This window comes from Saccostrea cucullata, unplaced genomic scaffold, assembly GCF_032062105.1.
Source record: "Saccostrea cucullata isolate Sc308-1 unplaced genomic scaffold, CSIRO_AGI_Scuc_v1 ctg5, whole genome shotgun sequence".
NCBI lineage: Eukaryota > Metazoa > Mollusca > Bivalvia > Ostreida > Ostreidae > Saccostrea > Saccostrea cuccullata.
The window spans coordinates 146,248-160,518 of NW_026940631.1; the positions used below are offsets into that span (position 1 = coordinate 146,248).

Here is a 14,271-nt window from a genome sequence, read left to right on the forward strand (position 1 = left end):
ATTCCACATGATTATGATCTTCAGAATGCTTATGTTATGAAATGAAATTGGCCATGAAAAATGAAATATAATGATAAAAAAAAATATCAATAAATTAAAATAAAAGTATATATAAACTGATATTTTATCAAGGTCGTCACATTTTTCCTGACTGAAGACGTGAAAAAAGCAGTGGAAAAAAATGGATACAGTAAAAATTTCCAAATTTTCGTTACTGTTTCATATTTGTCTCCTTCGCAATTCAAAACGGACGGTTCAACGAAGAGTTCATCCTTTTTTAACACAACTGTATCTACGAAAACACATAGCAATAGGTCAGATTACCTTAAAAGCAACTGATTATGGAGAAGAGTATCTTTTAGACCGCCCCTTGGAACCTTTTCAGAAAACCTGATGATAAGTTGACAACCCATCTGGTCCCTAGAGAAAGAGAGGGGGAGACTGGTTAACATCGACAAAACTGGCTCGCCTACAAAATTTAAGGCATAGATCTTCCACTGAACATGAATTCTTGCATCCCCAGACTAATTTGGCAGCTCATACCTTAGCACATCGCCATAACAACTACATGTATAGACAAGTTTGTGCAAGATATGTTTGAATTTTTAAGCATGTGCTATACTGCCCAGGCGAATTTTGCAATTCATGATTTTCTACATATTGCCTAAACTGTTGAATTGCTTAATTGTTTTGGAAATGCAATTTTTTTTAAATTGTCAATATATTAGCACTAACTAATTTGGCTACTCGTGCTTTACAAGATAAAAAAAGGAATTAAAGAAGTACATGAATAACCTCAAAAACATACTACATGTACTTCAAAGACTAATGTTGTCCTTCGTGCTTTACGACATAACCTATCAACTGTAGAGGGCAATGGATGAAAATAGATTGGTATCGCTAGAACCATGTATTTGGATACATAATGCATTGATCAGATGGATTTTACAAATTGGATTATTCAAAACTGGAAGGGATTTCCATTTAATAAACCCAACGGACTCCATTGATCCTTAAGAATGAGTGGCTCCTATCTTTCTTGAGAAACGACAATCTGGCAAGATGACAATAGTACTCAGGGCTGGCTGAGTGCTAGCTTAATGGGAACATCATTTCTGCCATTCCCCCGATTCTCTGCTTCCTTACATGACAGCACAGTGAGCAAATCACACATAGCTCTTATACTTCCATATATAGCGTTTTGTCAGAATCATCTATATTCCCATCTAGTCTCTCTGGCTTTTGAACTCCTTTGTTTGGTTGTTTCTTGATTCACCTTTCTGTTGCCACATCACCTCCTGAAGTATTAAATGCTGTACTCTTTTCATGGTTAAAGCTCCATCCATTTAGTTGGTGATTTAAGTGCCTAGGCCTCGTGTCGTTTTACAAAAGGTTTCCCCTATTTCGGAGTTTTGACTCTTCTTCCGACATTATCAGTTGTTTCTACTTGTATCCTGACTCTTTACAGGATCAACCTCCCCTTATTTTGGTAAGGAGGGAAAAAGAAACCTCCCATTCAAAGTGGGGATACGAGAATTCACGGCTGCGTCGTCTTGGAGGATGATGGCCGATATAGGAATGAGTGTAAAGACGAGAAAGAGATAAGGACAAGTTGCCTAAAGCTAAACGAGGCTGTAGCGAAGGAGAGAAGACAGTAGCTGAAAGTTTGACCATCTAGGATAGAAGACTGGCCACCTTCTGTATTCCTACCGACTATGAGGATTTTGAGGGTCAAAAGAAGCGCCAAAAGATGGATGGATCCGGCTGTCCTGAAGCCGGTCGGCTAAAGGTGTGTTAGGGAAGAAAATTTCTAAATACATGTACATGTGTATTTCAATTTAATTTTCATTTTCTTTCATTCAGACACGTCTCCATTGTGGACATTTGTTACTTGCACTTTGATTTGGTCAACACGTACATTGAACTTGATGATAATTGATATAAATGTTGTTCTGAAGAGATACTCAATAGGCACAAGTATTTTAAACGGAGGAATGCTACCCTACAATTCTTTGCAAAATGCCCCCTTTTCAGTATTCATCTTACCCTTTATGAGTTACTCTTTATTTTACAAAATTATTGGATCCTGATGGCCTCACAATGGCTGACATCATTCCTTTTTGCGGGGTCACGGGTTTTAAAAAAAAAGACACCACAAAAAAGCACAGCTTTGGTCTAATTTAAGAAGAAAGAAACGATTTGGGGCTCATTCTAACAAGTAGATGTTTGTCAAAGAAGAAAGTTATCTTTAAATTGTTGAGTACTGTACTAATGACATTTTTGAAATCTTCTTTACAGTCTCGCGTTTATTGTTATCTTAGTTCTCCTTGGTAAATGACATTTTTTGCTCGTTTTTCTTGGTGTGTTTGCCAAAAGATATACATGTTCATGTGAAAATTACAAACGTCTGGTTCTTTCCACTCAAATATTTTTCGAGAAAATATAATTTTGAATTTTTTTAGCTTTATCAAATTGGAACTTTAGCATGCTGCTACAATTTTGACCTTCAGTTCATAGATTGTCATGCTTCAACTCTGTATTTTTTCAATCCGAATTGAAAATTTGTCCAAATCACAACACTACTACACTTGTTACAGAATTCACCCAATTCTTTTCCACTAATATGAAATATGTGAAGATTTTGATCGATCTCGACTCAGGAAAACAAAATGAAATGTTGAAATTGAGTTTCTGATTGACAATATCTATGTTATTTTAAAGACCAGGTCTTCCAACAATCTATTGGAATCCCCATGAGTACCAATTGCACTCCGTTATTAGCAGACCTATTTTTGTATTCATATAAGGCAGAATTTGTGCAAAATCTGATGCGTGAAAAGAAAAAAAAACACTTGCTGTTGCCTTCAACTCGACATTTAGATATATCGACGACGTATTGTCAATTAACAATTGTAATTTCCATTCTTCCATATCCTGCTGAGCTAGAGATAAAAGATACCACCGAGTCTGATATATCTGTTTCCTATTTGGATATTTTACTTGAAAAGACGTTAATAGTAATCTCGCAACCAAGATCTATGATAAACGTGATGACTAACTTTTCTACCGTCAACTTCCCTTATTTATGCAGCAATATACCTCCATCTGCATACGGAATTTATATATCTCAGTTGATTCGATACGCAGGAGCATGCTATACGTATGAACAATTTCCAAAACGAGGTAAATTAATGACAAACAAGTTGATGAAACAAGAATTTCAGCAGACTCGTTTAAAGTCATCATTTCGCAAGTTCTATGGTCGATACAATGACCTTGTCAGCAAATACAATTTATCGTTGCGTCAAATGCTGACCGACGTTTTTCATACTGATTGTTAGTCCATTATTTATACACTGTGACGACGGATTTTTCCGCTATTTTCCGATCACGACAATGAGCACGTGGAGGGGAATTCTTACTCCTCCATGGCACCTGATCCCACCTCTGATGTTTTGCAGGTCCGTGTTTGCTCTGCTCCTGATTTTGTATTGTTTAATGGACTTTGATTTTGAATACTGTTTGTAATCTCCATGTTTCGTTCAGTTAAAATCACGTTCGAGCTGACACTGTCTGCACGGGTCAAGGTCACGCAATGAAAGTTAAGAGAATCATAACTTTGAATGAATCTTATTACAGTACATATCATTGCCCATTGCGTAAAATATCTTCGGTTTGACCACAAGGTGTATAGAGCTGAGCCACGAGGCTAGGAGTGAAATAAGTCAAGAGACTTCTCATGATACCTTAACTGCTCCATAAAAGATCAAGATTAAATCGTAACTGCTTCGTAAGGGAAAAAAATGAGTTGAAGTTGGAAGGACTAAACTAAAAACAGAACATTAAATACACTTGATTCAATATTGCTTGCAATCGAGTTTCTTCATCCAGTAGCGTTATTTTTACCTTCCTAACACATTAAAAATCGATTTATGTTCAGACGACCGAATTCTTCAGAATTAAAATAAAAAGGAGATGCGTTTCAATCACAAAAGTAAAAAAGAAAACCTTTAATAAATCATTTTGAAAACACAACAAACAATATAAAATCATATTCAAATAGGACAGATTTAACATTAATTAAGTATGGTTTGATATTGTGTCCTTCTCGGGTACTTTTCTGACGTCTACGTTCCTGGTGTACTCCCTAGCCACACGACTTTCGCTGATCGTCATTGCCCTCTCCCTTCCCCCATACAGCACTGACTTTTCCGGCACGTCTGAAAGTGATGGATCAGAGAAGAATATCTCCCGCGGGGGACATTCCTCACTAATTCTCCTCAAATCCGTCACACGTTTGAATGTAGGAGAAGTTGTGTAAGCCGATTGTTTTGAAGAATCATGAAAATGTGAATTGGAACGCTTTCGGTGTACGTGGACTTCTTTGTGTTTGCATTCGAAACTGAGAAATGATCCACAGTCTTTCTGTGTTTTAGTTAAGAACGTTTCTCCTCGCGACAAGAACTCAGACTGTGCTCGAGAAATCCTCTGTCGAGATTCTTTTGGGCTTGTTTGTGGAGTTGTGTCTCTACTGACGGATAGCAGAAACCTGCCTTTGTTTTGTTGACCAGCGCTTCTCTCGGAATACGTCGATGATTCACTGGAACCTCTCGACATGTTGACATGACTTGATCCATGAATCGTCAAAGAACTAGGTGATGATTTCGACATTTCTTCCGTCTCTTGTAAAACTGTCCTTTTCTCTACTTCTTTTCTTTCCGAATTTGGCGAACTTGAAGTAGAAACTTCACGAACCTCCTGTATTGTATTCATCTCTATGTTACAGGCAGCTGGGTGTTTGCTGCGCATTTTTTGAGTTGTCCAAACAACCACATTTTGCTTTGACGATGAATATGTCGTCATGGTTGTGGAGTAGAAGTCGTCACTATCATTTCCGGTTGTTGTTCGTCCGTTACTCTTGTTGATCGTGTCACAGAAGAATTTGTTGATCTCATGACGTGTAACCCTGTTCATGAAAGCGTATATGATGGGATTAACTATTCCAGTACAGAATACCAGACAAATGGCGAAAGAATTGACTTCAGATGTGATTGAATCGTCTCTCAAATGACTGATTATGATGGTTAGAAACGGAACCCAGCATAAAGCCCAAGCAAATGCTATCAAAAGTATCGTTCGAACGGCCTTACATTCTACATTTCTGTATTGAACTTGCACACTTTGTGAAAGGTCACTACTATCAGAAGAATTACTGGGCGGATCACGAACTGTGGAGGGCATAGAAGGGTAAACACGACTGCGTCTTTTAGTCTGACCAATTGCAGCTTTAAATATGCTTAAATAACACCAACTCTGTACCAGGAGAGGTACTAAAAAGCAAACCACAACCAAGAACAACAAGAATTGTTTCCCTGATTTCCAGTTAATTCCACATAAATACTGGTCAGGAATATAAATGTACGAACCCCATCCCACTAGGGGTGGTAATGCAAAGATAACGCTGAGAATCCAGGCAGAAGCGATCAGGAAGTGTCCCAGCTTCGGTGTGAAAACATACGGGTATCGGAGGGAGTTGATAATGGCGTAGTTTCGGTCTATGGAGATAATCATTAGAGATAACTGAATGGCGATGATACAAATAGTAAAAAAGTATCCTTGCACCTTACAAAAGGTATCGTCAAAAGCCCACTTTGTGGAGAATATAGATGCCAACACAAATGGAGCAACAAGGACGGATAAACCTGTAATAAACAGAATATACCTGATATCGTGACATCCTTATTGAAACTTTTAAATCATGATTATATTTGCATTTAAAACTGGTTCTCGAAAACGTATGTTGCGATTAAGAACAATATAAACATTTTATGCACAAATACTCGAAGTAGAAAATCAAACACGCTCATTGTACTTACATAACTGACAACAAGAGAGATTGAGTACAAAACTGTTTGAAACACTGAGAAGATAAGTCTTTTTGTAGAGGACGAGGCACACTACACTATTCATGGCCAATGACAACGCCAGGATGACACCAACGATGAGCGCCATTAGTGCTAAGCCCACGTTTGGTTCACTACTGCAGTCCGAATTTGTTCCATTGCACACAAGGTTGGAGGAGGACAAAAGTCGCCTGAGTATCACGGACATTTCTGACTCTGCATCACAAGTCACTTCTGAAAGTAAATCAGGTTTTTTTTTATTTAAACATTAGTTATTTGTAAATAAGAATGATAAAAAGAAAATATTGATACTTAAGCAATTCTAGGGATGATTTTGCATCATTTTTGCTTTACTTCACAGTGATAATACTTTTCTGATTAGGCACTCTCCGATAATTGACAGACATTCCCCTTATAATGAACGAAATTGGTAATTTACCCAAAGTAGGCAAAATATGACGTGATCAAGGATGTGAATATCTATAAAATGATGGGTTGGTGATTAACATGTTTACAATCGCATGTCTATACCTAATGTACAGTATGAAGTTTTATGCCTTAATTTGTTTATTTGGTAGTTTGTTCATTGATTTTGAAATGTTCAGTGTAGAGAAGTCATCTAATTGTTTTCTGGGGAAAAATCGATATCTTAAGTAAAAGCAGAGATTATACGGATTTTACGAGATCAGGTGAGTCTCCAAGATATTAATGTACATCTCAAAAAATTAGTGATACAAAATAATTATCGAATTTCACAATGTGTTGTCCAGATTTACTCTGGTTCTCCCTCAGAAGTAAATAAAACCCCAAGTGATATTGAGGTATGATAGAAATCGAACTAACATCTGCCCCTGAATAATTTTTGTGCAATAGATCTATATTGTTTTCATCATTTAAAACGGATAAATGTTTCTCTAATATTTCTTGTTTTATCACAAAGAATTACTTGAACGGTCAATGACCACAGACTTCACGGATGTGGAATTATGGAACTTTTTAACAAAACTTAGAGACGTAAGCTAAAGTCATTGACATTGGTCCCTTAATAAACCTCTACATGGTCTTCCTTTGTCCATTATAAGCTTTTGAATTTCTTGCTTTATACGGGAGACAATTATTTTTAAGAGATCCGCCATTCCTTCAACTAAAATATGCCAACAAAAAATGACACTCTGAATATTAGTACAGTGAAAACACCCGTGTAAGCCGTTGCGCTGTGAATTCTGACGTTATATTTCTTTCCCATTTTACTATTTTTCATGTGTGTTACACTGTGCAATCCGACATTCTGTCTATTCCGACAGAAAGTTTGTCTCCCAGTGCACATCGGATTAGATGAAAAATATGGAGATAACGAACAGTATTCAAGATCAAAGGTCCATAAAACAATACAAAATAGGAGCAGAGCAAACACAGAACTCCGAAACATCAGAGGTGGGATCAGGTGCCATGGAGGAGTGAGCATCCCCTGTAGACCGGTCACACCCGTTGTGTGCTCCTTGTCATGTTCGGGAAATAACGGAAAAATCCGTCGTCAATTCAGTGTATAAATAATGGACTAACAAACGTCAGTCAGCATTTGACTCAATGATAAATTGTATTTGCTGACAAGGTAATTGTATCTACCAAAAAACTTATAAAATGATGACTTTAAACGAGACAACTGAAATTTTTCATCAACTTATTTGTCAATAATTTACGTCGTTTTAGAAATTGTTCATCCGTAGAGCATGCTCTTGCGTATCGAATCAACTAAGATATATAAACTCCGTATGCATGTGATTAAGGTATATTGCTGCATAAGTAAGGGAAGTTCATGATAGAAAAGTTAAAGTTATCACGTTTATCATAGAGCCTGGTTGTAAGATTATCATTAACGTCTTGTTCAAGTAAAATATTCAAATATGAAACAGATGTGTCAGACTCGGTGGTATCTTTTATCTCAAGCTCACTAGGATATATCGTATCGACATAAGAATTGAAATTACCATTGTTAATTGACAGTACGTCGTCGATGTATCTAAATGTCGAGCTGAAGGCTACAGCAAGTGTTTTCTTCTTTACACGCATACGATTTTGCACAAATTCTGCTTCATAGGAATAAAAAAGTAGGTATGTTAATAACGGGTCGAATTGGTACCCATTGGAATTCCAACAGATTGTTGGAAGACCAGGTCTCCAAAAACGACATAGATATTGTCAATCAGAAACTCAAGCATTTTTTTTATGTCAACCTCAGAGTACTTGTGTGTACATCAGAATGATTTTTAACAAAAATAATTTTGCAAATGACCAATGACAAGGTAAGTAAATTTACGAGTTACATTGTTATTGAAAAAGCAGGTGATTTCAAATTGTCCAAATGTTCCTTGGAATTTTAAGTATCCACATCTGATTAACACCACTTCCTGAATATATTGTTGCACAGTACTCTTGAAGCATCTCTTTACTACTGTTTATAACTTAGTGAGGAGTAAAAAAAAGAGGTTTGGTTGAAGATCTATTGCAATTTTGTAGGAATTTGATTAAAATTCAACGAGTGATATTACAACTTTTACTCAAAGTCCCCATTCTACAGATAAATTTCTTCAAAACCATGTCAGTTGTTGACATTTTTCTACATATAGTGTATACTTGTACTAACACATTTAATTTTTGTGTCCTGTTGAAAATTTTGAAAACCTTATCTTAACTGCTCTTACAGCTTTTCCGTAGCCAATTCATATTCTGAAATACGATTAAGAACATCTTATAGATGTGCTATTTGCATTTGGATTTGCAATCATATTTTCACCTTATGTTAAGCTTTGTGGTTCGAAAAAGAATGATTTTTCCATAAAACACTTGGTTCCCTCAACTCATTTAAGAAGTTTTGCAGTAGACAAATCGTCTGTGGATGTTGATTGTCGGTGCTCTGTAGATATACCATGAGATCTCGAAATTGTGATTTTGGGTGCATCTACTTAAATCTGGTCAGATAAAAATTAAAGCATCTTTCATCGGACGATGATTTTCGGTAAGATTTAATTAAAAGTCTGGATCCAGTTGTTATTTCTTTAGGCACAGGACTAATCAATCCATGTTCATTAAAAACATACCCGGGGCAAAGTCAGAGCGCTAGCAAGGGGCCCGTTTTACAAAAGAAATTACGACAAAGATCAAGAACTTTGCTTGATTGTAATATTTTGCACAATGAATAATTGAGTTAAAATTGCTCTCATGGAAAAATCTTTCTACAATCCTTTTTTAAAGTTTAAAACAATTTTAAATTTAATAAAAATAAGAGAGTTATAAGCAGAATAAATTTTGGTTTTAGTCGTAAGTTTCTTTTGTAAAACGGGCCCCTGGATTCAAAGTTTATGAAGAAATATTCTGGATTTTTCAAAATTCACATTAATAATGGCAAAGCTCTTAGTGATAAGCAGCAATCATCCTCTTGCGGTGAAGGAATTGAGTGGTTTGGTCAATGGGGCCTTTGCTCTTAACGAATGCAGATTGCATACAGGTCTGCGGTGTTTATCACATTAAATATAACTATATTATGTCATTTCTCCAGAATACGTCATATAGACAGAAACTGACGGAGAAGGTTGTGAATGGAATTTTCGATTTCTTGCTTTAATTGTTACAACAGCAGACACAGACCAGCATTTCTGAATCTCTATTTACATAGTGAGGAAGGAACAACTGTCAATCCAATTCTTTAACTGGCTAAGACACATGTAATTTAGGCATCTTTTTCTACTGAACAAAAATTATACACATATTTATACTTTCTTAAAAATCAAATCAATTACTGTGCACACCAGTGAAAAATCCAACACTTCCCTCGGTGCAAATGATGCAATCTCTATCAAAAGAAACAGTACTGTATGAGCAGGCTTGAAAATATTTATGAAATTCGGAATAAAAACCGGAGTTGTGAATTCTTTTTTACCTTTTTAATTGTACGCTTTTACGATAGTTGCTTTTTATTACCTTCAATAGCTGGTGTATTGATTTTAAAAAAATATATATGAAACAGATGTTTCTTTATGAACGTGAGCATGTTTCATTAGGGGACAATTTAAATACCTGGAATGATGAGGCTTGATCATGCTGCCAGATAATATGGGATACAAATTAACTTCGATAATTGTTGAAATTACAAAAAAAACGTGGTTTTTGAAATAACAAACCTTGAAATTGTGAGGATTGGCTTGCAGAGATACAGGTACATGTATGTCTATCACCAGTTTCATTAAAATTATTTAGGATGCTGCAAACCAAGATTTGGTGATTTTATTTTACAACCCAAGATACGAACGTACAACACATTTGCTCAAATGCTTCTAATCACATTAAAGGCCATTGAACATACATCCTCAATCCATGGTAACTATTTAATTAACAAAAGTGTATTATGTTCAGTACATACAGATGAGAAATTCAATCAAATAACTGGAAAAGGCTAAAGCCGACATGCTTACCGGATGAAGTTAGGATTGATTATCATTAAATGTAATATTGCCATATAATGCTGATTCCATACAAATTGCGAAGTGTTGTCAGTTGTTACGGAATATCCGGATTATAACGTTGGTCGGATAAAACGATTTTTATGTGTGTCCCTTTATATCACATAAAAGGAACAAAATGTAACAGAAAAATGAAAAGTATGAGAATATCCTTGATGACCGAAAGAAAAATATCTGTCCATTTCTCAATCATATATGCATAAACGAAGGAGAGATTAATTAGACATTTTATATGAATGAAAAAAGGAGAATAAATTGGAAAAAGATAATTTTCAGAAAAATAATACTAGTAAGATAGACATTAGGCAGGTATTAGATCTAAGAAAATGTAAAACGACATCCATGAACTGTCACGATTTCCTACCAAGACCCAAATTGAGTGTCTTGAAACGATTTGAAATCCTTCTACATCAAATCTGTATTTCTCTGCTTGTTTAAGATAGTGACAAATAAAACAAATCATTTTTTTAATACTTGCTTAATGAAAACAAAATTACCCCCCCCCTTAAAAACCCTGTTATTTTATCAATGAAACCATTAAAAACAGAAACGAACGACAAATCACGTATTGCATTTAGCAGAAAAATCATAATAATCACAAAATGCAACAACTCACATACCCTGTAATTTTGGTAGGCAAAATTAGCTAATCAGAGCTATTTAAGAATCAACGAATCACGTACTTCAATTTTGGAAGATACAGAAACAAACAACAAAACATATAGTGTAAATATGAACAAAATAAGAAACAAATCACACCATCTTTACTATAACTTTTATATGGCAATCATTACTATTGCAAGAACTAACATATAACATTATACCTAATACAACAACCAACAAATCACACCATACCCAATACATCAACCAACAAATCACATCATACCCAATAAAACAACCTACAAATCACATCATACCCAATAAAACAACCAACAAATCACACCATACCCAATACAACAACCAACAAATCACACCACACCCAATACAACAACCAACAAATCACACCACACCCAATACAACAACCAACAAATCATATCATACCCAAAACAAGAACCAACAAATCACACCATACCCAATACAGCAACCAACAAATCACATCATACCCAATATAACAACCAACAAATCATATCATACCCAAAACAAGAACCAACAAATCACACCATACCCAATACAGCAACCAACAAATCACACCAAACCCAAAACAGCAACCAACAAATCATACCATACCTGATACAAGAAACAACAAATCACACCATACCCAATACAACAACCAACAAATCCCACCATACCCAATACAGCAACCAACAAATCACATCATAACCAATATAACAACCAACAAATCATATCATACCCAAAACAAGAACCAACAAATCACATCATACCCAATATAACAACCAACAAATCACATCATAACCAATACAGCAACTAACAAATCACACCATACCCAATACAAGAATCAACAAATCACACCATACCCAATACAGCAACCAACAAATCACACCATACCCAATACAACAACCAACAAATCACACCATACCAAATACAACAACCAACAAATTACACCATACCCAATATAAAAACCAACACATCACATCATACCCAATACATCAACCAACAAATCACACCATACCCAATACAACAACCAACAAATCACACCACACCCAATACAACAACCAACAAATCACACCACACCCAATACAACAACCAACAAATCACACCATACCCAATACAGCAACCAACAAATCATACCATACCCAATACAGCAACCAACAAATCATACCATACCTGATACAATAACCAACAAATCACACCATACCCAATACAACAACCAACAAATCACATCAAACCCAAAACAAGAATCAACAAATCACACCATACCCAATACAAGAACCAACAAATCACATCATACCCAAAACAAGAACCAACAAATCACACCATACCTAATATAACAACCAACACATCACATCATACCAAATACATCAACCAACAAATCACACTATACCCAATACAACAACCAACAAATCATATCATACCCAATACAAGAACCAACAAATTACACCATACCCAATAAAACAACCAACTAATCATACCTTACCAAAAAAAGCAACCAACAAATCACACCATGCCCTATACAAGAACCAACAAATCACACCATACCCAATATAACAACCAACAAATCACACCATACCCAATACAACAATCAACAAATCACACCATACCCAAAACAGCAACCAACAAATCATACCATACCTGATACAAGAACCAACAAATCACACCATATCCAATACAACAACAACAAATCACATCATACCCAAAACAAGAATCAACAAATCACACCATACCCAAAACAAGAATCAACAAATCCCACCATACCCAATACAGCAACCAACAAATCACAACAAACCCAATACATCAACCAACAAATCACATCATATCCAATACAACAACCAACAAATCATATCATACCCAATACAAGAACCAACAAATTACACCATACCCAATAAAACAACCAACTAATCATACCTTACCAAAAACAGCAACCAACAAATCGCACCATGTCCTATACAAGAACCAACAAATCACGTACTGTGATTTTGTAAGTTTAATTATATTGAATAATTTGTTCTACATCGACAGATTCATATAAATAGACACTCAAAGACTATAAGTATACTTTCCTGTTTTTCGTTCATTTAGATTATACTAGTCAAAAAATGAAACGGTGACCTTTTTGCGTAAAAACAGCAATAACCCACACCAAAATGTGATACTACTCACGACTTTAACAAAAGACTGAAAATATTAAGAATACCAAGAACAGTCCCTGGTACAGCGATTTTTATTTTTAAAATTGTGAATACTTCGAGATTACTATCATTATCATAAGGTGAAAATGCATTTTTCGCGGTATTTTAAAAGAACAAATGTTAATTAAACAATCATTTATGTATTTCTTATAGGTCTTTCGAAAGGAAACAGACTTTCAATTTACATGAATTATTACCGTTTACATAAGAATTAGTTTTACGCTGCTGGTCTCCTAAAATAAGAATCTGTCAAAGACGGATTAAGATGTGTTATAATTTTTACCTCTGTGTTATAAACCCTCATGGCGCACTGTCATCTCACACTGAACGAACCCCGTTATCACGAGAGACTTTCGCCATTCTTTGGTCTTTGTAAATTGTGACACTGTGCCGCAGTGAATCTCACAGATAAGCCGGGATTAATCTCTACTTTATTGCCCTTTGTTTTACAGTTTCCCTCGCAGAGAAACCAATAATCTTTTTTTATCATCGTTTCTAAAATTGTAATTTTCTTAAATATCTCAACGGATTGAGAAAAATCTTACAGTTGAATTTTATAGAATACCGGTATATACATCACTTTAATATCTTTGTTAAAATTATTGAAAGTACCTGGGATTTTTTTTATTTTGATTGATTATTAAAATACTAAGTAGAATCCATTTCTAGATTGGATATAAATCAAAAAGATGGTTATCCCCTTCATTAAATTTGATATGTCGCAGTCTACAGTATACGTTTTACAAAGAGCATGTTTATTTTTCTTCCTTACTTGCGCAGATCTATTCTTTGTAAGATAAGATTTTTGGATCTAATGAAAAAGAATACGTATTCTAATCATTGAAATGTCATACAATTTTCTTCAGACAGAATTAAGCCTTTAAAGGAAATACTTACTTTGTTTATGGGCTCTTCCTGTATAATTTACATGATTTAAGCCTGAATGAAACAACAAGTCAATTCTAAGTCCTCACTGCGACAAACCGACACAGAATTTTCCTCCTACCCTGCCTCTTGTCCAAGTCATCGATCCTAGAGCGAAGC

General features: G+C 35.3%; 1 protein-coding gene across 1 annotated transcript; it reads right to left on the reverse strand.

The window, feature by feature from the left end:
* Positions 1–4,080: 4,080 nt before the first annotated feature.
* On the reverse strand, positions 4,081–13,592 carry LOC134255734 (G-protein coupled receptor 161-like). Its single transcript, XM_062738246.1, has 3 exons — positions 13,511–13,592; positions 5,877–6,137; positions 4,081–5,702 (listed from the first exon to the last, which is right to left on the reverse strand). Exons 2-3 carry the CDS (start codon positions 6,109–6,111, stop codon positions 4,081–4,083), a joined length of 1,857 nt encoding a protein of 618 aa, XP_062594230.1. The 5' UTR covers positions 6,112–6,137; positions 13,511–13,592.
* Positions 13,593–14,271: the final 679 nt, after the last annotated feature.

Excerpts from the sequence above, each read along its gene's own strand:
- LOC134255734 (XM_062738246.1), bottom strand. The coding sequence starts at position 6,111 with ATGTCCGTGATACTCAGGCGACTTTTGTCCTCCTCCAACCTTGTGTGC. Across the intron at positions 5,703-5,876 it reads TCTCTCTTGTTGTCAGTTAT|GTTTATCCGTCCTTGTTGCT; the intron begins GTAAGTACAATG and ends TGTTTATTACAG.